General features: G+C 45.2%; 2 protein-coding genes across 2 annotated transcripts; both read left to right on the top strand.

Annotated features, from left to right (window-relative positions):
• The first annotated feature begins 9273 nt into the window (after nucleotides 1-9273).
• On the top strand, nucleotides 9274-12378 carry LOC125514296 (uncharacterized). The gene is made up of 7 exons (XM_048679608.2): nucleotides 9274-9386; nucleotides 10036-10106; nucleotides 10335-10826; nucleotides 10928-11038; nucleotides 11390-11542; nucleotides 11697-11822; nucleotides 11953-12378. Exons 2-7 carry the CDS (start codon nucleotides 10047-10049, stop codon nucleotides 12208-12210), a joined length of 1200 nt encoding a protein of 399 aa, XP_048535565.2. The 5' UTR covers nucleotides 9274-9386; nucleotides 10036-10046; the 3' UTR covers nucleotides 12211-12378.
• Nucleotides 12379-14416: 2038 nt separating this feature from the next.
• On the top strand, nucleotides 14417-15034 carry LOC125515685 (histone H2B.3-like). Its single transcript, XM_048681201.2, has one exon. The coding sequence runs from the start codon at nucleotides 14483-14485 to the stop codon at nucleotides 14891-14893; it is 411 nt and encodes a 136-aa protein (XP_048537158.1). The 5' UTR covers nucleotides 14417-14482; the 3' UTR covers nucleotides 14894-15034.
• Nucleotides 15035-20877: the final 5843 nt, after the last annotated feature.

Here is a 20877-nt window from a genome sequence, read left to right as displayed (position 1 = left end):
GCCTCCCTCTCGAAATCCCGGGTCTTCTCCCCCTGAAACCCTAAAAAAACCTCGCGCCGCCGCCGAACATGTCCGTCCCTGGCTGGACACGCCGCGCCGCCGCGCACCACGTGTCCCTCCGTCCTCTCCCACCGCCGCGGCCCGTCCCAGCCCAGGGAGAGCCCCCGCGGCCCGGCCGCACGCGCTGCCGCCCATCTCCGCCCGCCTCCACGCCGCCCTTGCCCGTACACCGCCCGCGCTGCCCCGTCTCTTCGTCTGGCCGGCGAGCTCCCAAGCCCAGTAGCCGCAGACTCCGGCGGACCTCGCCGCCCGGCGCCGGCAGCCGCGCCCCTCGCCGCCCCAGCGTCGCGCCCCGGTGAGCTCCCCGCCTCTCACTCCTACTCCGGCGAACTCCGGCGGTCCCCAAGTCCGACTCCGGCGAGCTTTCGTTCCAGGCGAACATCGGGCTGCGCGCGTGAACAGTGTCTCCGGCCGGATCTGGATCTGGAGCATCACTCGGTTGACCTAATTTCCCCCGAAACCCTAATTTTCTTGCATACTTTGACATGCCATAACTTTGCATCCGTAGCTCCAATTCGTGCGTGTAGCATATCAAAATGTTCGTCTCGACGAGTACATCATTTCATCTCATTGCATCATTTTCATTTGAGCTCATCTTGATGCCCGAAATGCTATTGGGAGAGGGCTATGTGAGGAATATTTCAGATCTGTTTCAGCAAATGGCATTTTGTCATTTTTGCCATGATTAATGTGCGCATGCTATGATCCGGAGCTCTACATGTGTTTTGTAGAATGTCATGCCATCTTTACAGGGGTGTATGCCATGTATTTTTGTGATATTTATGGTGACTAGCACAAGCATGCAAAGTAGCTTAATCATTGATGTTGATTTCAGGGACTGATATTGTTTTTATGCCATATGTTCATGTTGTTTCCTTGTGATCCGTGCCTCTTTTGAGGATGATCAGTAAGGATGTTTTGTTAATATTATTGTGCTCTATCCATCCATGTCTTTGTTTTCAATTATGTAGCAACCTATCTTGAGTCAATCGATCTCCACTTTTGCTATAAATTGTTCCTGGCAGATTGTTGACATGTTTAGCAATTTTGCCAAGCTTGTTGTTGTTGATCCGTGCATGCTATGTTGTTGTTCTTGCCATGTCTAGCTTCTATGCCATGTCTTCTTGATGGGTGTATTCTTAGATTGTCATGCCATGCTTTGTAGTGAGTGCATCGAGCTCGTAAACATGCCTACTCGTTAACTATTTTGCATGCTCCAGTTTTTCACCAAGTCTGAATCTGTTTATGTTTTTGCTATGTTCACATGCTTACAATTGTATTTTCTGCTCTCTTTTGGCTCAAGGTCACTAAGGGACTTTTGTTATATGCTTAGAATAGCTTCATGACATGCCTTGCTTTTCCATGATATGTTCCTGTAGCATGTAGTTTTCATGCTCTAAAGATTGCTTCCTGATGATAAATTCCTGACTTGTGTTAATTTCACTAAGTCTGAAACCTGTTATCATTTGCACTTTTTCCATGCTTGTTTGAACCTGTTAATGGATGAATTAGTCGTAGCTCAGTGTTCATCTTTTGTCAAGCTTCATGAGTGGATCCCTACCATGTATTTTGTTGTCGTGTTTGAGTGCTGTAGCATATTTATCTTGATGCATTTAGATGGCTACTTGCTGTTTATCGCAGACCGGTGCCATATTTGTTTTGCTTGCCATTTCCAAACCGTGCATCCTATTCCGGTGATCTTTACATCGGTTTCAACCGAATCAACTCACCTTTCCAGTGGCACTCTTGGTTTTCCAAGTTGAGGCCAGGTTCAATCATTCCTTTGCAAATCATGCATATGCATCACATATCGCATCCCGCATATCATACCATGTTTGCATCATGTTGCTTGAGCATTGCACGAGGTTGATTGTGTTCCCTTTTGCTTGTTGTTCTTGTTTGGGTAGAGACGGGAGACGAGTTCGTGAACGAGGAGCCCGTTGAGTACGCTTTCGAGGATCAAGGCAACTCTAAGACCTTTGCAGGCAAGATGACCATACCCTCGAAATCAATTCTATCTTTGCTTGCTAGATGCTCGCTCTTTTGCTATGCCTATGCTACGATACCTACCACTTGCTTATCATGCCTCCCATATTGCCATGTCAAACCTCTAACCCACCATGTCCTAGCAAACCGTTGTTTGGCTATGTTACCGCTTTGCTCAGCCCCTCTTACAGCGTTGCTAGTTGCAGGTGAAGTTTGGAGATCGTTCCTTGTTGGAACTTGTTTATTGTTGGGATATCACAATATTATCTTGTTTATCTTAATGCACCTATATACTTGGTAAAGGGTGGAAGGCTCGGCCTTATGCCTAGTGTTTTGTTCCACTCTTGCCACCCTAGTTTCCGTCATATCGGTGTTATGTTCCCGAATTTTGTGTTCCTTACACGGTTGGGTTATAAAGGGAACCCCTTGATAGTTCGCCTTGAATAAAACTCCTCCAGCAATGCCCAACCTTGGTTTTACCATTTTCCACCTAGCCTCTTTTTCCCTTAGGTTTCCGGAGCCCAAGGGTCATCTTTATTTTAACCCCCCCTGGGCCAGTGTTCCTCTGAGTGTTGATCCGAACTGGGCAGCATGCGGGGCCACCTCGGGGAAACTCGGGGGTTGGTTTTACTCGTAGCTTGACCTATCTGAGTGTGCCCTGAGAACAAGATATGTGCAGCTCCTATCGGGATTTGTCGGCACATTCGGGCGGTGTTGCTGGATTTGTTTTACCATTGTCGAGGATGTCTTGTAACCGGGATGCCGAGTCTGATCGGATTGTCTTGGGAGAAGGAATATCCTTCGTTGACCGTGAGAGCTTGTGATGGGCTAAGTTGGGACTCCCCTGCAGGGATTTTGTCGCATTTGGGGGTTGATCTTTATTTTGGTACCGTAGTCGGACCCTGAGTGTATTGGATGAATGTAATGACTTATTTATGTATTTGTGTGACGTGGCGAGTGTAAGCCAACTATGTACCTTTCCCCTTTATTTATGTACATGGGTTGTTTGCGAAGATTACCTTACTTGCGATATTGCTTTCAATGCAGTTATGCCTCTAAGTCGTGCTTCGACACGTAGGAGATATAGCCGCATCGAGGGTGTTACAAGTTGGTATCAGAGCTGACCCTCGCGGTTACACGGATGGTTGCGGACAGGTGCGTGGTCATGTTGTTCATGACGTTTGTGACCCGTCGTGGCACACGGCATGGAACATGTACTGGACTGGAAGCACAGACATATGTGCCAAGAGAGAACGTTCATGTGGCCCGACGAGGACGTCGGTTCCTCTGAGTGGGGGTGCATGTCACTACAAGAAATCTGTTAATACATGACGGATTTCTCATGACAAATTCAAAAACTGTCATGGATGACCTAGTACAGCCCACAAGCCCACAAAAGCCCGCCCAAACCCAACCTCGTATATAAAACCTAACCCTAAGACACTTCTTCCCCAATCTCTCTCCCCCTCCGCCGCCACCCCCTCATCTTGTCACTCCTCCTAGATCGGCTCCTCTCTCGCTCCTCCTTGATCCCCACCTAGATTCACTCCTCTCTCCCTTCTCTATCCCCACCTAGATTCTCTCCTCTCTCCCTTCTCCTCGATGCCGATTTTTTTAGAGCAAGCAGATTGGATCGATGGTGACCGCATGAGCGTGCCGCCGCATGGAATCGCCTTGCCGCTGCGTGGAGTCGCTTTGTCGCTGCCTCCCGTTGCCACTTGCCAGTATGGTAACTTCGTCCCAACCACTGCTCACCTCCAGGTCCTCTCGTGCTGTTGCTTGTCGTGGTCGTCTTGTCCGCTGGGCGCTTGCTTCTTACTGACATACTACATGTGTGCTTGCTGCTGCCGTAGTACATGCGTGCTTGTTGTTTCATAGTACATACGTGGTTGCTAGGTGATGGGTTGCGTGCTTGCGTGATTGATTTCCTTCATCTTGCAGGTGCACACACGCACCTCACATCCAGGGAAGTCCACCATCTGAACCACCACGACCATCCCTCTTGGCTAGCACAAGCAGCGCCATCGGCACTTCGAAAGTGAAGGCAAGCAGCCAAGAACTGTATAAAATCCTGAATTTGTGTAAGTGTTTTCTTATTGATACAAATTTGTTTATTTGTATTTGTCGTATATATGGTTTAAAAACACTAAAATAAAACATATCTTCCTAAAAGATATGTCTGCAGAAGAAGACAAGTTGTGTGGTAGTTCACGTTCAGTCCCTAACAAAAAATTAGACCATGCCAGTGATGAATAAAGCATATTAGTGTTCTTCTCCTTTCTGTTGTTATAAATCTGGCATATCTCTATATTTTTTTATATTATTTACCACTTTACTCCCTGGCATAGTTGCAAACTAATAATTGACGTTGTGTATGTTCTTCACTGAGAAGTGGTTGTTTGATACAGTATACCAGTGTGCATTTTTATTTGCAGCAGAACTTGTCTAAGTTAGATGTACTCATCTTTGTTGCTATTAGGATCAAATATCAATGCTACATTCGGTAAAAAAATCTCCTTCGGCTTTAGTGTATTGTTAAGGTTCTGATAAGTTCAGATATACTACCTCCATTTCAAAATATAATGCGTTTTTTGTAGGCTAAACTGAGGTAGTATTTCTTAGTTCTGACAATGCCTCGCTTAATACTGATCGGTAATCATGAATTTGTTTTCCTGCATATATCTGTACATGTTCCTATCTGAATTAATGCTGGACGTTTTTTGGTGTGTGCGTGTGACATTCAAGTCACATTTTCACAATATATGTTGGTATATGGTCTTGTTTGAAACTTATGAAATTCGACATACCACAGCAAGCTTTAGAAGTAACTTCCTTCCATCTACAAAAGCTGAGAGGGAGGGGGAGAGGCACACAATTTTACCACCGAATAAGCTGCTCCCTGACCTGGAGGGGGAGGCACAAGATTCACCACTGAATAAGCTAATACACTCAACATGATTGAGGCTCTAAAATGAAATAATGAAAGTGTAGCAATCGACAGCTTTGGAGATTTAGAGGCACACAAACATAATGAGATAGTGTAATAATTTGCAGCTTCGAAAATTTTGATTTTTGTTTGCAGCAAATAACAATATTGGTGTTTCCATTGCACTTTGGCCTCCAATGAAATTCTTCTTTGTGTCAATAATAATTCTCTGTCAAAAGTTTTAGTTTAACAGTATACTAATTTTTGTCAGTTGCTTTGCCCAGGTCTATCTCATGGACACCCAGGTTGATATACAGTTTTCTCAACACCCAGATTTGTGGAGCCTGATGTTGGACAATTAGGATGGGACTGCAGACCTTTAGATTTTGGTGCTGAGATTTGTGTGCCCCTCGCTACATGTAAGCCACGTTTATGATGTTGATCTTTCTACTATGGATTGTAGTTTGGTTCCACTACTAGCACCTTGAAGACTAAGGGTGGTGTTGTCCTGGCTGTGAGAAACGTATCACCTCACCACTGCTGGTAATTTTGCATCTCCACTTATTGCTTTATTATCGTTCCAGTCGAATACAAATTCTTCAGCTGTATACTTAACCGTTGATGATCTCTTGTGGCTGCAAGAGAAATGTATGGGCAAAATGTCAACATTCTTAGATAGGTCAATTGTTGTGTCCTTCATAGCCTTTTGATTTTATTTTTACTATTTCTTTTTTTGTTCTAAGTTTCAACTATCAAGTCTCAACAAGATGTGGACATTGTTCTTCAGGGCATATATGCTTTCTTAATGCTCTAACAGGGTAGATTCTGTGGTTGCTTAACCTAATTTATGAAAATCGGTGGTACCCAAAGGCGCCATTCAATAAGTATTGAAAAGTTGATCCATTCCTACTCACTGCACTGGAAAAATATTGTACAACTGGACAACTGTAGATGTATGTAGCTGTTTGTCGCTGTTTGTCTTCTCAACGCATAACTATCCCTTCTTGTATCTTCATAACATATCATCAGGGAGCATTGGACATATGACAATTGAATGAATCTTGTGCACTGCATTATGTATTGTCCCCCTTTGTGAGACAAGTGTTTTTCTGTTTCTTGTTTGGACGATATGCAAAGTACTTAGCATTTCATTGTTTACTCATAACTTGGTTGTGTTAATTAATATAGATCTACATGATACTTATATGTAGCAAATACTATGCTAGTGTAAGATCTAAGAATTTTGGACAACACGTGATCTATTTTTTAAATTTTTTGCACTTCTCTTACATCTATCTATTCATATCTACAAATATCTAACGGTCTTGTAAATATGCTAGGTATGATTGCATAGCGGGCTACTTGGCGCTGCCCATCACAATCTGCATGACGTGATAGATAGCGTCCATCAGGAGTGTCGACGGCAAGAACATGAATAACTACTTCAATAGTTTAAATGTATAGTTTGTGTGAACTGGATTGTACTATTTCTTAATTTTTTTGAGTGATATTTTGTTAAGCTATGTTGTAAAATTACCATTTTATGGAGGTTTTTGTAAACTACTATGTTGTAGATACCTCTCGATGGTTGAATGAAACTTTGGAAATACTTTTGTCTTGGGCCAAAGTTTGCATTATGATTTCTGTAATGCATTATGCTTAAAAATGTACTTGGTGAAAATTAGGCCGAATTAAATAGGCTAATGGGCTGAACTAAATTTAAATTTTGCTTAAATCGATGACGGTTTCTATGACGAAAAATAGATGTCCACGTTGGCAGCCACGTCAATCCAGTTGCTTAATTGATGATCCTATGTGGCGTCGTTGCATGACGGTTTATTCCGTCACAATGATTTGGGCCTTGGGCGGGCCTCGAGCAGATCCATGACGGCCAAGATCCGTCATGGTCAGTACGATGTCAAATTATGACGCGATATACATGACAGATTTCAAGTCCGTCATGGGTGGGCACCCATGACAGTTTTCTGTTGGTCTGTGACGGATGATGACCGTCATGTATTAACAGATTTCTTGTAGTGTGTGATGGCCTGGCTTATTAGGGATGATAGACTACTCATATCAATAAGGAATTCCTTCTTTTCCGGAAGCCCATTCGGACAGAACTCCAAAGTTAAGCGTGCTCAGCTTGGAGTAGTGTCAGGATGGGTGACCGACCGAGAAGTTGCTCCCGGGTGCGCATGAGTGAGGACAAAGTGTGCAGAAAAGACTAGTATTGATCTATGGGGCCAGTCTAGATCCCACCAGGAGTAACGACTACCAGCGAGTGTGTCCGGGGCGTTACATTAGGGCTTTGTCCTCGCAAGGATTTCTCTCTCAAAGGCTTCGAGGTGGGTTGCTCTCAAACGACAAAAGCCGTGTACTCACTCTGAGCAGCCACCAATTTATGGTGTAGGGGGTGGGCTATTTATAGTCACTAGGCAACCCGACCTGATTTGTCCAAAATGACCCTGGGTCACTAAGGAACTGACACGTGTTCCAACGGTCAGATTTCAAACACATGCGGCAACTTGACTTGGGCTACAAGTAAAGCTGACTCATCCGGCTCTGGATAAGATTTGTTCTCATTGTATTCGCTTGAAGACATAGGATTTGGTTGAGCATCACTTTAGTCACTCTGACTTTGTTCACTTGGACCCCACTTAACAGTACGGTGGTTCCTATGACTCAACAAAGAAGAAAATGAAACTACGAAACAACTATGTCTTCGCGCTCCAAAGACTTCATCCGATGTCTTCTCATGTCATAGTCTTCAATGTGAATATCTTCACATACCACCATTATCTTCAATGTCTTCACACATTTTTAGGGGTCATCTCCGGTAGGTAAACCGAATCAATGAGGGACTACTACCTGTGTTATCCTGCAATTCTCACAAACACATTAGTCCCTCAACCAGGTTTGTCGTTAATACTCCAAAACCAACTAGGGGTGGCACTAGATGCACTTACACTGATGTGGTCGGAAGTAGCGGAGCAAAGCCCGCACGCACAAGTTACCCAGGTTCGGGCCTCCGGAGAGTAATACCCTACATCATGGTTCTTCTTCTTATTCATGGTGGAAGGGTACCTCATGCGAGGGAGTACAATTGATAAGATTGCTACCGAGAGTTGTTTGGTCTAGGAATAGTTGGGGCCTCTAGCCTTCCCTTATATACATGGTGAAGGCTAGGGTTTACAAAAGGAGAGATGCAATATAGGCCGCCACCACTCTTGACTTGGGAGGCAAGACAATTGTAAGGTGGTTACCTCCTCCTTCGGGCTTCCTTCGTTTACTGGGCCTTATGGGCCCCTTGGTAGGCGCCCTAGCGAACCCATCTTGGTGAGCCACCCCTGGTGTATGGCACCGTCACAAAGCGGGTGTCATTTTTGTTTTTTTCACCTGTAGTTGTATCTTTGAACATCATGGTCATGCAAGCATCTACTCGGCACAATATGATTCTAAGTGCCGCCAAGTTGATGTCTAATAACCCATGTGCTGCAATTTTTTGAGTGCAAACATTTGTGTTTGAGTTGTATCTAAGGTGTAGATCATTTCTTTAGTATCTTGCTACTAAGAATATTCATATGTTCATAAATATATTATTCTATTGTTGTGTATTGAATTAGTCTTGTAACATTTCCTTGTAAATATAGATAATGAGGATTGATGCTTGTTGGAGCAATTGATGTTATCCCCCAGCATATGATGCAGCAAAGAGACGTCAGCTTTCTCTATAATCTACTGGATGTGAAAAGATTAGCTATGTGGAACCCGTAATCTCTTGATCTTGTCTATGAATCTGTTGGATTGTCTAATAATCACCATTTTTTAGGTCTTTACCTTGATGCTCTTTGAGACCTGTAATCTTTTGATCTTGTCATTTTACTAGATGTGAAAAGATTAGATATGTGGAAAGATTGGATTTTTTTATTTTACCAGACTATGTAGACAGAGTTGTAAGTGTACTAATTTTTGTTTCCGCAAAAAAAAGATGCACTGATTTTTAGGTCAGTCTATATCCAACCGGTCATTGAGGCCTCAAATTTCTGATTAAATGGGCTGGCCCATGGCCTGATATATTGACCTTGGGCCACGGGGGCAGGTCCAAGGCCTAGGCCTTTTTTTTTCTTTGCCTGAGTGACGCTGCGTGTCGTCTTTCTCCATTTCCTTTCCTCAACTTTGTCTAAAAAGAGCCAACTAACCTACCTGTGGTTAGATGGTTAGAGAGACTGTGGTATTTCTGTGATTACGGTGACTTCATAAGGGTGAGTGTATATGAGCGTTTGTGTCTGTACTGATGTTAAAAAAAACTTTGTCTAAAAAGAAATCCCTTCCTCAACTGCATCGGGGCTCACTTGGCGGAGGCGGCGCCCCCTTCCAGATCCGCTCCGACGCCGGCGTGCAGGCAACTCCGGTGAGTCCACTTGACGCAGTGTACCTCGCGCAGTTCTTTTCCTCTCTCTCTCTCGCGGGACGGTGGTTGGGCGGGGGCGCAATCAGCGGTTTGCAGAGAGGAACTAAATCCGTCGGGATGCTGCTTAAATTGGACTGCGAGTTTTTTTATTATTATTGTAGGGATGCTGCTGCTGTGTTTTATTTTCTTTTTATCTTGATTGATGAAATGGATGCAATCACAGCCCCAATGTTTCTTTTGTCGGATTTTTTAGAGATGCTGTTGCTGCTGCTTTCTTTTGTCCCAATTGGCGATGAACTGGGTGATCTCCTACGATAGTTTCCACATTACCATATGGGCGGTTCTCACATAACCACAGGCGGCACAATCGTCATGTATGCTGGCGCTTCTTTGCATAGAGTAGTTGACATATATGCAGTTGCTACATTTACTCATTAGTGCAGTCGCCATATATGGCTGGTGCTTTTTGCATAAAGCAGTAGTCTGTGCTGTGCATCCATGCAAGCTCAATCAGATAAGCCACTGAAGGCGCTGATTTTTTTTTATCTTCACTTATGTGTGCAAAACTATAGCGCGCAGCAGGGATGTTTTAACCAGTGGCCCTCTCTCACGGCGTTCTTTTTTACTCTCCGTGTTTTAAAATGAGCAGGGTTCTTAAAAATGCCGAGGAAGAAGATCCGGCTGGATCCAGTTGCAGGCGGCAGGCAGATAGCCAATAAGGTTTGTGTTTTTTTTACTAATTTACTGCCCTTTGTTAGTCATCACATTGCCAACATCATGTTGATCACGTAGTCAAATATCCATAGCATTTTTTTTGCATAGCTAATTTCTTCATATCAATTGCGGCACACATACCCCTTCTTACCACATTTTTTCATATCAATTGTCGCTTTTTCCCAATAGTACTTGCCAAAATCATACTACATAGTTGCCAATTTTTTTAATCAGGCTCAGGTTGATGGAACTGAGCAGACATCGCCACATGCCATTTGTAAGCTCTACGAGCACATCAACGAAGGTCAACGCGTTGCTGTCAGAGCCATGGGGACTGGGCCGCTCCTGGACCTCAAGTGTGCATACTTAGACAACACCGTCCTGACATGGTTCACAAGGTTGTACCACTCAGGAAGGAGAGGGTTTGTCGTGCCCGGACGCGGGTTCATTCCACTGACCGAGGAGTCTGTATATCAGATTTTGGGCATCCCTCGTGGAGACATTGAGGTCAAGTATGAAGCCGACTGTGACATGGAAGAGGAGCTCGCAGCTAGTTTGTTTTGGGGCGATGGCAGCAGGCCAAAGATCACGACAGTTGCTACTGCAATCATCAACCATAACGAGGCTGATGATAGATTCAAGAAGTTATGGCTTATTTACATTGTCTCAACTGTGTTGGCCCCTACGACGGATGCACGGGTCAGCAACAAGTGCTACCCCATGCTGGTAACACACTCTTCTATGAGATTTCATATAGCCGCAGCACCTCTTTTGTTTGTTTCTCCCTTGCTTGCTTTGACACTTTTTTTCCTTTTTTTTTTGAAAAGGCGGATATCAACCGGGCAGACAGGTTGAACTTGTGCAAATTTGTCGTGGACCAGCTCCACGAGCACCTCTCAAAGGGGAAATACACAAATGGGTGCTTACTTTACTGCATGGTGAGTGACACCCCATCCAAAATTTTCTTGGTTTCTCAAAGTAAACATACAAGTATACTTACTAGGCATCTATTTTTAAGCATGTTTCTGGTGGTTTTTTTTCTGGCAGCTACATTTTTAGTACTCCTTCCGTCCGAAATTACTTGCCTAGAAATGGATGTATTTGTTTTTCTTAGGCAACCACATAAGTATAATATCAGGCAACTATGTGCTCCTCCATCTTGCCCAACTATGTGCTCCTCCATCTTGCCCAATCTGGGTTTACTAGCCATTTTGGGGTTCCGCGCATTTTTGCATGTCCCACTCTGATTTATATCTCTTTTTTTCTGTCACTTAATCTTGCACCCGCAGCTAAGGTACCTCGATGCTTTGGATTGTGATGGCATGGAGCTTGAGTTAACTGACACACCATATAGAGTAAACGCATGGTCCAAGACCCAGGTTGATGTTGTCGCTGAGCTGGACATGTTAGAGCATGATCCACCCTGTTTTGGCAGACTTCAGGTTCTTTTCACCTCATCCTCCCTCTTTTTATTTCCACACAACATTAATGACAATAAGTTCATTTTACAATAGTAGGAGTATTTCCAGAGAATCAACCTCTCTCATGGAGGATCAACCCTTTTTTTGATCTTTTTTTTCAAACATGTACATGCAGCTAAAGGAAGAATTCAGAGAGGAGGCTGCTAGTGGATCGGGCATAAGCATATTGAGTCTGTTCGGAGGCCCTGGTGGCTTCGAAACCTGGATGAAGCAAAACACCCACCCAAGTTGCTCTGAAAATGTAAAAACAAGAATCCTTTTTTTCTTTTTCTTTGACAAGGATGTGCCATCTACCCTGTATCACCTTTTCCCACACCCAAACCTCACCCCAAAATGCTCTGATAATGCTTTTTACTGTTTTTTTTCTGCAGAACAAGCTTAAAGTACAGGGGATCATCCACAAGTTTGCGTCAGGGTTGGAGACTCTCCTTGGTGATCTCGTACAGGGGATGACAGCCCCAACAGCAAGTAATTCAACCAAAAGTAGGAGGGGCAGGCGCAATGAAATAGAAGAAAATGATGATACGTTGTTTGAAGATTCGTCATCATCAGAATCTGACGGCGACACGGATGGGGACGATGATACGTCGTTTGCGTCATCTTCAGAATCCGTAGTGCTAGCAGAATGAAATATTTTCTGGTTTACTTTGTACTGGTTGCTATATTTATTTTGATATTTTTCTCGGATCTATCAAGTGTGATGCAATCTGTATGCTGTCCCCTCTTTGCTAGTGATTCATAACCAACAATACTAGAGCATTTTCAGACTTCGTTTATCAACATAGGATTATAATAATTGTCATTTGACATCGCTGTTCATTTGGGACATTATAATTCCTAATGTTCGGTCGGAGTTATTTTCTCAGCATGTCTTTGTCACTCATATGTAATTGGGCCATTAGCCTATAGAGTTTCTAGATGCTGTCAGGTAGTTATGGGTCATCGTTTCTATGATCCTAGATTCCACATTCACGCTACCTCGTACTATGAGATTTTAAGACTTTCAATGCATGGATGCTTAAATGAGGTGCTAAGTGCATTAAAAGAATTAGCAACTAAACTCCCCAGCTCCCTTCATTTAATTAGGCATAGACTCAGATTTGTGTTTTCACCTAGGTACACCGTATCGTTTCTTCCTATATAAAGCAACGACCAATCATCATGCAACTCAACACACTCCACTCGACACCCCAACGCACACACTCAAGGCATGATACATGAACGATAAGAACAGGTACACAAAAGAGTCGTGTATGACAAACCGGGAGCTCTAAGACGGCGTCTTCAAGAAGAAAACAACACCTAAATGCCGCCACTGCCCGATCCAATGATCGGGGATTCCCCCGGATGGAGAAGAAGAAGAGTTGTGATGAAACCTTCAAGAAGGGGATGACACCGTAGGCGCCGCAGCCGTCAACCTGGCATAGCCGGAATGGGTTTTCACCCCGGCACCACGCCATCGTTTACAAATAGGGTACACCAAGCCATCGTTTGCCACACCACAGCCACCGCACACAGACCGCCACGCTGCTCGCATGACCATGGCAGCCAGACCACACCCTAACCCTGAGCTCCGCCCACAAGCAATATGGCTACCACCAGAAGGTCACCGGCGCGGAATGAAGACCCCTAGACGCACAACTACGACGACCAAAGAGACGATCGGAAGGAAAGGACCCTCCTTTCCCACCCATGGGCAACCCCAAGACCCTCCCCCCCCCCATGTCATCCAGATCTGGCCACCACTGCCCCGCACTGCCGCTCCCGGACAATGGACGAGCTCACCGGTGGCACACCACCAACCAAAGGGAGGCAACGATAATTCCTCAGCCCTCCTGGCAGGGGAATCGTCCCTTAATGGTGGACGACAACTGGGAGAGGGCCAACCCTTCGGCGAAGACAACATATGTGCAACGAGGAGAGGAGGCAGAGGTCGAAATGGTCCACTTGCTGATGAGCCGACACCGAAGAAGCCAACCATCACTGTAGCTAGAGCTGTCAAGCTACCATGTAGCGTCGCGTTGTAGGAAGACCAGCGCACACTGGACCTCACCTCGCCATCGCCGCCCATGGTTAGAGAAGCAACCATGCCAAGCTATTTGCCCCAACCCGCGCCACCCGCCAGCCACAACAAAAACAGAGACCGCCGGGGCGCCAACCACCATCACAACATCTGCGTCCTCCACACCCTGGCCAGATCCACCCGGAACCTCGCCAGCCCACACCAGAGCAACATGGAGCCAGCCGCATCACCACCACCTTAACAGGGCCGCCGGTCCCCCCCTCCCCCCGGTACGGCCGCTGCTAACCGCCAACGCTAACTGGATTTGGGCAGGGACTCCCAGATCCGCCGCCAACACGTCCCAGGACCTCGGAGCCCCAGAAGCCATCACTGCATGGGGGAGGGGGGGAGGCTGCTTCAGTGGGCCACTAGGACGTTGAGAGGAGGGGGGCGGCGCGGAGCAAGAGCAGGCTCGCCGCCGCCGAACAGAAGGAGACGAAATGGGTCATCGCGCTGGGGTTGGCCTTAATCCAACATATATGTATTAAAAAAGTGTAAATAACCAAATATACCTTTTTTTACGGGAATAGCCAAATACTAGTATACCTTAGTAGGTGGCTGGTGATAAATGCCCAACAGATTTTGGCCAGGTCACCCATCCGCGCCAAAACGAACACTGTCCGTCCATCTCAAACACCAGCGAACGGCTGGAACTACTCCGAGGCATCGATCCGGAGCACCAACCTATCCACCGATCACAGCTCGCTTCCTTCCTCCTTCCTCCTTCCTATTTAACGATCTCGCCGCCTCCTCCCATCGCAGCGTCTGAACACTCCGCCTCCCGCATCTTGCCGCGAAACTCCACCTCTCCGCACCCTCGATTAGTAGCACCAGCGTCCATGGCACCCAAGGCGGAGAAGAAGCCGGTGGCGACGGAGAAGGCCCCGGCGGGCAAGAAGCCCAAGGCCGAGAAGCGGCCGCCGGCGTCCAAGGAGGGCAGTGAGAAGAAGGGCAAGAAGAAGGCCAAGAAAAGCGTGGAGACGTACAATATCTACATCTTCAAGGTGCTCAAGCAGGTGCACCCGGACATCGGCATCTCCTCCAAGGCCATGTCCATCATGAACTCTTTCATCAACGACATCTTCGAGAAGCTCGCCGGCGAGTCCGCCAAGCTCGCGCGCTACAACAAGAAGCCCACCATCACCTCCCGGGAGATCCAGACCTCCGTCCGCCTCGTCCTCCCTGGCGAGCTCGCCAAGCACGCCGTGTCCGAGGGCACCAAAGCCGTCACCAAGTTCACCTCCTCCTAGATTTCATCCTTGTATGGACGAATCGATGGTGGCATTATGTACGTAGTTAGCTGCCAGTCTGTGTTCTGAAGATGTTATCTCGTGAGAATCAGATTGTACCGCTTGCCGGTCTGAAGAAATAGTAATGTTCTCTTAGTGTAACTTGCTGCCTTTGTCTGATTCTTGAGTCCTGCTGACTACTATGATTTGATTCTTGCAAGTCTTTGCAGATACAACCTCTGAAGTTGTGGAGAGGTTGTTTTTGTTCTACTATAATTCTGTACTAGTATTTTTAGTTTTCTTTTCTGTCATTATTAATTCATGATTCATGTAGAACTGTCCATTGTGTTGCGAGGCAGCTAGGCTTTGAATCTTTGACCAGGAGGCCTTGCTGAAAAGGAAGGGATTACTGTCTCCACGATCGACCTGCATATTTTGTGTTCTCTGTTCTACAATGTGACCGAGACGTGAAGGTTGCATATGCACAATGGAGAGGCTGAATAGCACTGACGAGTAGGCACGTGTAGAAATTCGGTGTGAAGATGGATGATAAATTTGGTGATGTTTATGCAAATTTGCCGAGCAAGCTCCCTCTGATGCAAATGGAGTTTTGGTGCGTGCATTTGATGAATCATTCCGGGTCAGGCAAGAATGAACACTGTACATGCTATTTCTATCACCTTTTTTTTGCGGGGTGTTACTCCTATTACTTACCATCATGCAAAAGAGTATCAGTTCAGATCATGGTGAAGTAGCACAAACGATCAGTTGAAGTAAACAATGCCGTTACTCTTAAACTAATGTTGATCTCTTCCGACTTCCGTGGATCCACAAACAAAATGCAGACAGATAAGTGTACCCGAGAGGAAGATCAGAGAACGTACACACTTTCTTTAGAATATAACCCAGAGCAACTTTAACAAAGGTGCATATATTTGACAAAAAAAAGGCGCATAGAGTACCGTTTAGAAGAAATTTGGGAAAAAATGGTCTCCAACAGATCTTGTAAACATAGAATAAATTTAGAGGATCATGCAAATTTGACATGAACATCCCTCTACTTTAGGGGAAGTATTACAACCCGTAATATTTTCGCCAACTGAAACTTCAGGCCACCATGCACGGCACATCCCCCCCCCCCCCCCCACACACACACACACCGTTGCCGCCGACCCGCCAACGCGGCCCTGGTGCGGTGTGAGCTCCTGGTGCTCTGGCCACCCCCCGCCCCCCCCCCCCCCCCCCACACACACTGCTGCTTCGTCGGGGCTCCGCTGCACAACCAAGCCATCGTTACGCCGCCGCGGCCCCGGTGCGGTGTGGGCTCCTTCTGCGGCCACCCCGCCTCCTCCCCTGCCCTGCTCCGTCGATGTGTGCTATCCTTCGCTCAAGAATCCAACGTGGCGAATGTATTCGATGATATTCTTGACCCAATTTTTTACGTTTTGAATTTTTTTTGTACCACAATGCCTTTGATCATAGTTTTTTCTTGTTCATTGTAGGTGAACGCTCTTTTTCAATCTTTTTCTCGGGACTCATCCTCCGACGAGGATGAAGAAATCGGCCGTGTGATGGCTTTGCACACAGATACGATGGCAAACAAGAAGCCGAAGTAGGAAGGTTCGGTGGCTCGTCATCATGTGCTCCGTCGGAACAGGGACTACTTTGGAGAGAATCCGGTATATGGTGCAAAAACTTTTAGGAGAAGATTCCGAATGTCAATGAGTTTGTTCTTCCGCATTGCTCTTGCCATCGAAGAACACCACTCGTTCTTTCAACAAAAAAGAAATGCAGCTCGTCAACAAGGTCACAACAGTTTGAAAAAAGTTTGTGGTGCCGAGAGAATGCTTGCATATGGATGTCCAGCTGATTCTGTTGATGATTGGATTGGAGTGGCAGAGAGTACTTGCCAGTTTGAAAAAAAAGTGCTATCTTCGTTGAGATATTTGGAGAAGAATATCTTCGAGCTCCAAACGAAGAGGACACGGCAAGATTTCTTGAGATGGGTGTGTCAAAAGGCTTTCCAGGAATGCTTGGAGGTATCGATTGCATGCATTGGAAGTGGGAGCTTTGCCCTACGACGTTGCATGGACAATTCAAAGGAAAGGGTAGAGCCGCAATTATAATTCTAGAAGATGTGACATCAAATGGCATGTGGATTTGGATTGCTAGGATCTAACAACAGTCTAAATGTTCTGCAAAGATCTCATCGATTTTCAAGGTTTTCTGTTGGAGAGGCACTCTAGTGAATTTTGAAATCAATGGGCGTCAATACAACATGGGCTACAATACATATATTTGGAATTGTTAGCTTTTGTGAAGACAATATCCAACCATGGAGGTAACAAGAATACTTGCTTTCCTAGGAGACAAGAAGCATGTAGAAATGATGTTGAGCGGGCATTTGGGGTTCTCCAAGCTCGGTTGCCATTGTTTGTGGTCCTACACACTTTTGGCATCAAAAGGACTTGTGGTGTATTATGATCACGTGCGTGATATGGCATAACATGATGATATAGGATGAGAGGGAACAACTGCATGCCTATCGCTATGAGAATGAGGGGAACAAAATTTACATGCCACCAGTTTAGCCACACAGGGATGAACGACGATTGTAGAAATTTCTCAAAATGCATCGACGCATAGAAGCCCGTGCCGGTTCTCACCAACTCAGGCATGATCTAGCTAGTTGAGCATTTGTGGACACTTCATGGCCAATAAATTTTGCACTATGTTTTATTTGCAATGTTTTTGACCATTGATTATGTTTAATCGGACTTGAATGCCATACCATTTTGAAACTATTATCAAGTATGTGACTTGTATGTATCATTGTTTGAATTATTATGATGATATTAGACATATGCATATGTCATTTCTAATTATGTTTAATGAAAAAAAGGAGAATTAGGCTTTTAGGGGAAGAAATTTACATGATCTGACAAAAGTTGCTATGAAGGAACTTCCCCTAAAATCTGTAAAAGCTATTTTACAAGGAGTTTTTTTTAGGGAAACTGTTAGAGTCACCCTTAGCAATTGTTCATTGTGTGGCTAAATATTAGTGATATTTTGTTTAATAAAAATTATCCCCCTTTTACTCTTTTGTGGATTAGGATCACGTGGTAAAGGCACCGTGCAACATTCCTAGTAAGTTGGTTGATCCTACATGTTTGAACTTTTTTTGTTTTAAATATACCACCAATGGTGAGTTTGCGCCCTTACTCACAGGGTTAGGGTAACTCCAACGTGGATCACCAAATGGACGACATCAAATATCCACGCACACATCTAACCGTGTTCAAGATTGATGGGCGGGGCATCGACCATACAGCCGTGGACACCAAATATCTGGTCCATTAGAAACGGAGCTCTCACAGACATAGATGAAACTGAAATGAAACATACGTAATTTAAACAACGATAGATACATTATAACTAAACAGACGAATTAAATAAGTTCAACCTAAAATCAAACTAATCATAACTAATACTGTAACGCCCACGATGCGGCTATATCTCCCACGTGTCGAAGCACGACTTAGAGGCATAGCCGCATTGTAAGCAATGTCGCAAGAGGGGTAATCTTTACACATCCCATGTACTGAATAAGGAAAGAGATACATAGTTGGCTTACAATCGCCACTTCACACAATACATGAGTAAAGCATTACAACATCCAGATACAATCAAGGTCCGATTACGGAACCAAAATAAAAGAAGACCACCCCTAATGCTACAGATCCCCGATCGCCCCAACTGGGCTCCACTACTAATCAACTGGAAACGAAACAATATAACGAACACGGACTTCATCGAGCTCCTCCTTGAGCTTGGTTGCGTCACCTGCACGATATCATCGGCACCTGCAAGCTGGTTTGGAAGTAATCTGTGAGTCACGGGGACTCAGCAATCTCACACCCTCGCGATCAAGACTATTTAAGCTTATGGGTAGGGAAAAGGTATGAGGTGGAGCTGCAGCAAGCACTAGCATATATGGTGGCTAACATATGCAAAAGAGAGCGAGAAGAGAAGGCAAAGCACGATTGAGAATCTATGATCAAGAAGTGATCCAAATCTACTTACGTTCAAGCATAACTCCAACACCGTGTTCACTTCCCGGACTCCGCCGAGAAGAGACCATCACAGCTACACACGTGGTTGATGCATTTTAATTAAGTTAGGTGTCAACTTTTCTACAACCAGACATTAACAAATTCCCATCTGCCCATAACCGCGGGCACGGCTTTCGAAAGTTCAAATCTCTGCAGGGGTGTCCCAACTTAGCCCATCACAAGCTCTCACGGTCAATGAAGGATGTTCCTTCTCCCAGGAAGACCCGATCAGGCTCGGAATCCCGGTTACAAGACATCTCGACAATGGTAAAACAAGACCAGCGAAGCCACCCGATGTGCCGACAATCCCGATAGGAGCTGCACATATCTCGCTCTCAGGGCAACACCGGATGAGACATCCTACGAGTAAAACCAACCCTCAAGTTTCCCCGAGGTGGCCCCGCATTCTACTCAGTTCGGACCAACACTTAGAGAAGCACTGGCCCGGGGGGGTGTTAAAATAAAGATGACCCTTGAGTCTGCAGAACCCAAGGGAAGGTGGTAGGTTGTTAGTGCAAATGGTAAAACCAAGGTTGGGCCTTGCTGGAGGAGTTTTATTCAAGGCGAACTGTCAAGGGGTTCCCATTATAACCCGACCGTGTAAGGAACACAAAATCAAGGAACATAACACCGGTATGACGGAAACTAGGGCAGCAAGAGTGGAACAAAACACCAGGCATAAGGCCGAGCCTTCCACCCTTTACCAAGTATATAGATGCCTTAATTAAATAAGAGATATTGTGATATCCCAACAAATATCCATGTTCCAACAAGGAACAAACTCCAATCTTCACCTGCAACTAGCAACGCTATAAGAGGGGCTGAGCAAAGCGGTAACATAGCCAAACAACGGTTTGCTAGGACAAGGTGGGTTAGAGGCTTGGCTTAGCAATATGAGAGGCATGATATAGCAAGTGGTAGGTATCGCAGCATAGGCATAGCAAAAGAGCGAGCAACTAGCAAGCAAAGATAGAAGTGATTTCGAGGGTATGGTCATCTTGCCTGCAAAGTTCTCCGAGAAGACGAAAGCTTGATCCTCGAAAACGTACTCAACGGGTTCCTCGAACACAAACTCGTCTCCCGGCTCTACCCAAAGTAAGAACACAAGAAAAGGGAACAACAATCAACCACGGTGCAATGCGCAAGCAACATGATGCAACACATGACATGATATGCGGGATGTGATATGCAATGCATATGCATGCTTTGGAAAGGAAAGATTGAACCTGGCCTCAATTTGGAAAACCAATAGTGCCGCTGGAAAGATGAGTTGATTTCGGTCGAAATCGATATAAAGATCACCGGAATCGGATGCACGGTTTGGAAAATGGCAAGCAAAACAAATATGACACAAAGCTGCGATTAACAGCACGAGGCCATCTAAATGCATCAAGAACAACAAGCTACTGCACTCAAACATAACAACAAAATGCATGGCAGTGATCCACTCAAGATGCTTGACAAAAGATGAACACTGAGCTATGGCTAATTCACTCAATAGCAGGTTCAAACAAGCATGGCAAAAGTGTAAAAGGTATCAGGTTATAGACTTAGTGAAATAAACAACATGTCAGGAATTAACATCAGGAAGCAATGTTTAGAGCAAGATAACAACATGCTACAGGAACATATCATGGCAAAGAAAGGCATGGAATGGAAGTACTCAAAGCATACAACAAAAGTCCCTTACTGACCATAATCCAAAAGGGATCAGAAAATACAATGGCAACCATGTGAACATAGCAATTATCATTAATAGATTCAGACTTAGAAGAAAACTGGAACATGGCAAAACAGATATCAAGTAGGCATGTTTGCGAGCTCGATGCACTCACCACAAGGCATTACATGACAAACTAAGCATACACCCAGCAAGTAGACATGGCATAGAAG

Source organism: Triticum urartu, chromosome 6A (genome assembly GCF_056163025.1).
Source record: "Triticum urartu cultivar PI428250 chromosome 6A, HENAU_Tu73, whole genome shotgun sequence".
Lineage (NCBI taxonomy): Eukaryota > Viridiplantae > Streptophyta > Magnoliopsida > Poales > Poaceae > Triticum > Triticum urartu.
Note: the sequence above shows the minus strand (reverse complement) of the source record. Positions and strands in the feature narration are given on the sequence as shown.

What these genes read in the sequence shown, in the direction of transcription:
- LOC125514296 (XM_048679608.2), top strand. Translation starts at nt 10,047, where the DNA reads ATGCCGAGGAAGAAGATCCGGCTGGATCCAGTTGCAGGCGGCAGGCAG. An exon ending in GCAGGCAGATAGCCAATAAG is followed by an intron (nt 10,107 to 10,334) that starts GTTTGTGTTTTT and finishes TTTTTTAATCAG; the next exon opens with GCTCAGGTTGATGGAACTGA. An exon ending in CCTGTTTTGGCAGACTTCAG is followed by an intron (nt 11,543 to 11,696) that starts GTTCTTTTCACC and finishes ATGTACATGCAG; the next exon opens with CTAAAGGAAGAATTCAGAGA.
- LOC125515685 (XM_048681201.2), top strand. Translation starts at nt 14,483, where the DNA reads ATGGCACCCAAGGCGGAGAAGAAGCCGGTGGCGACGGAGAAGGCCCCG.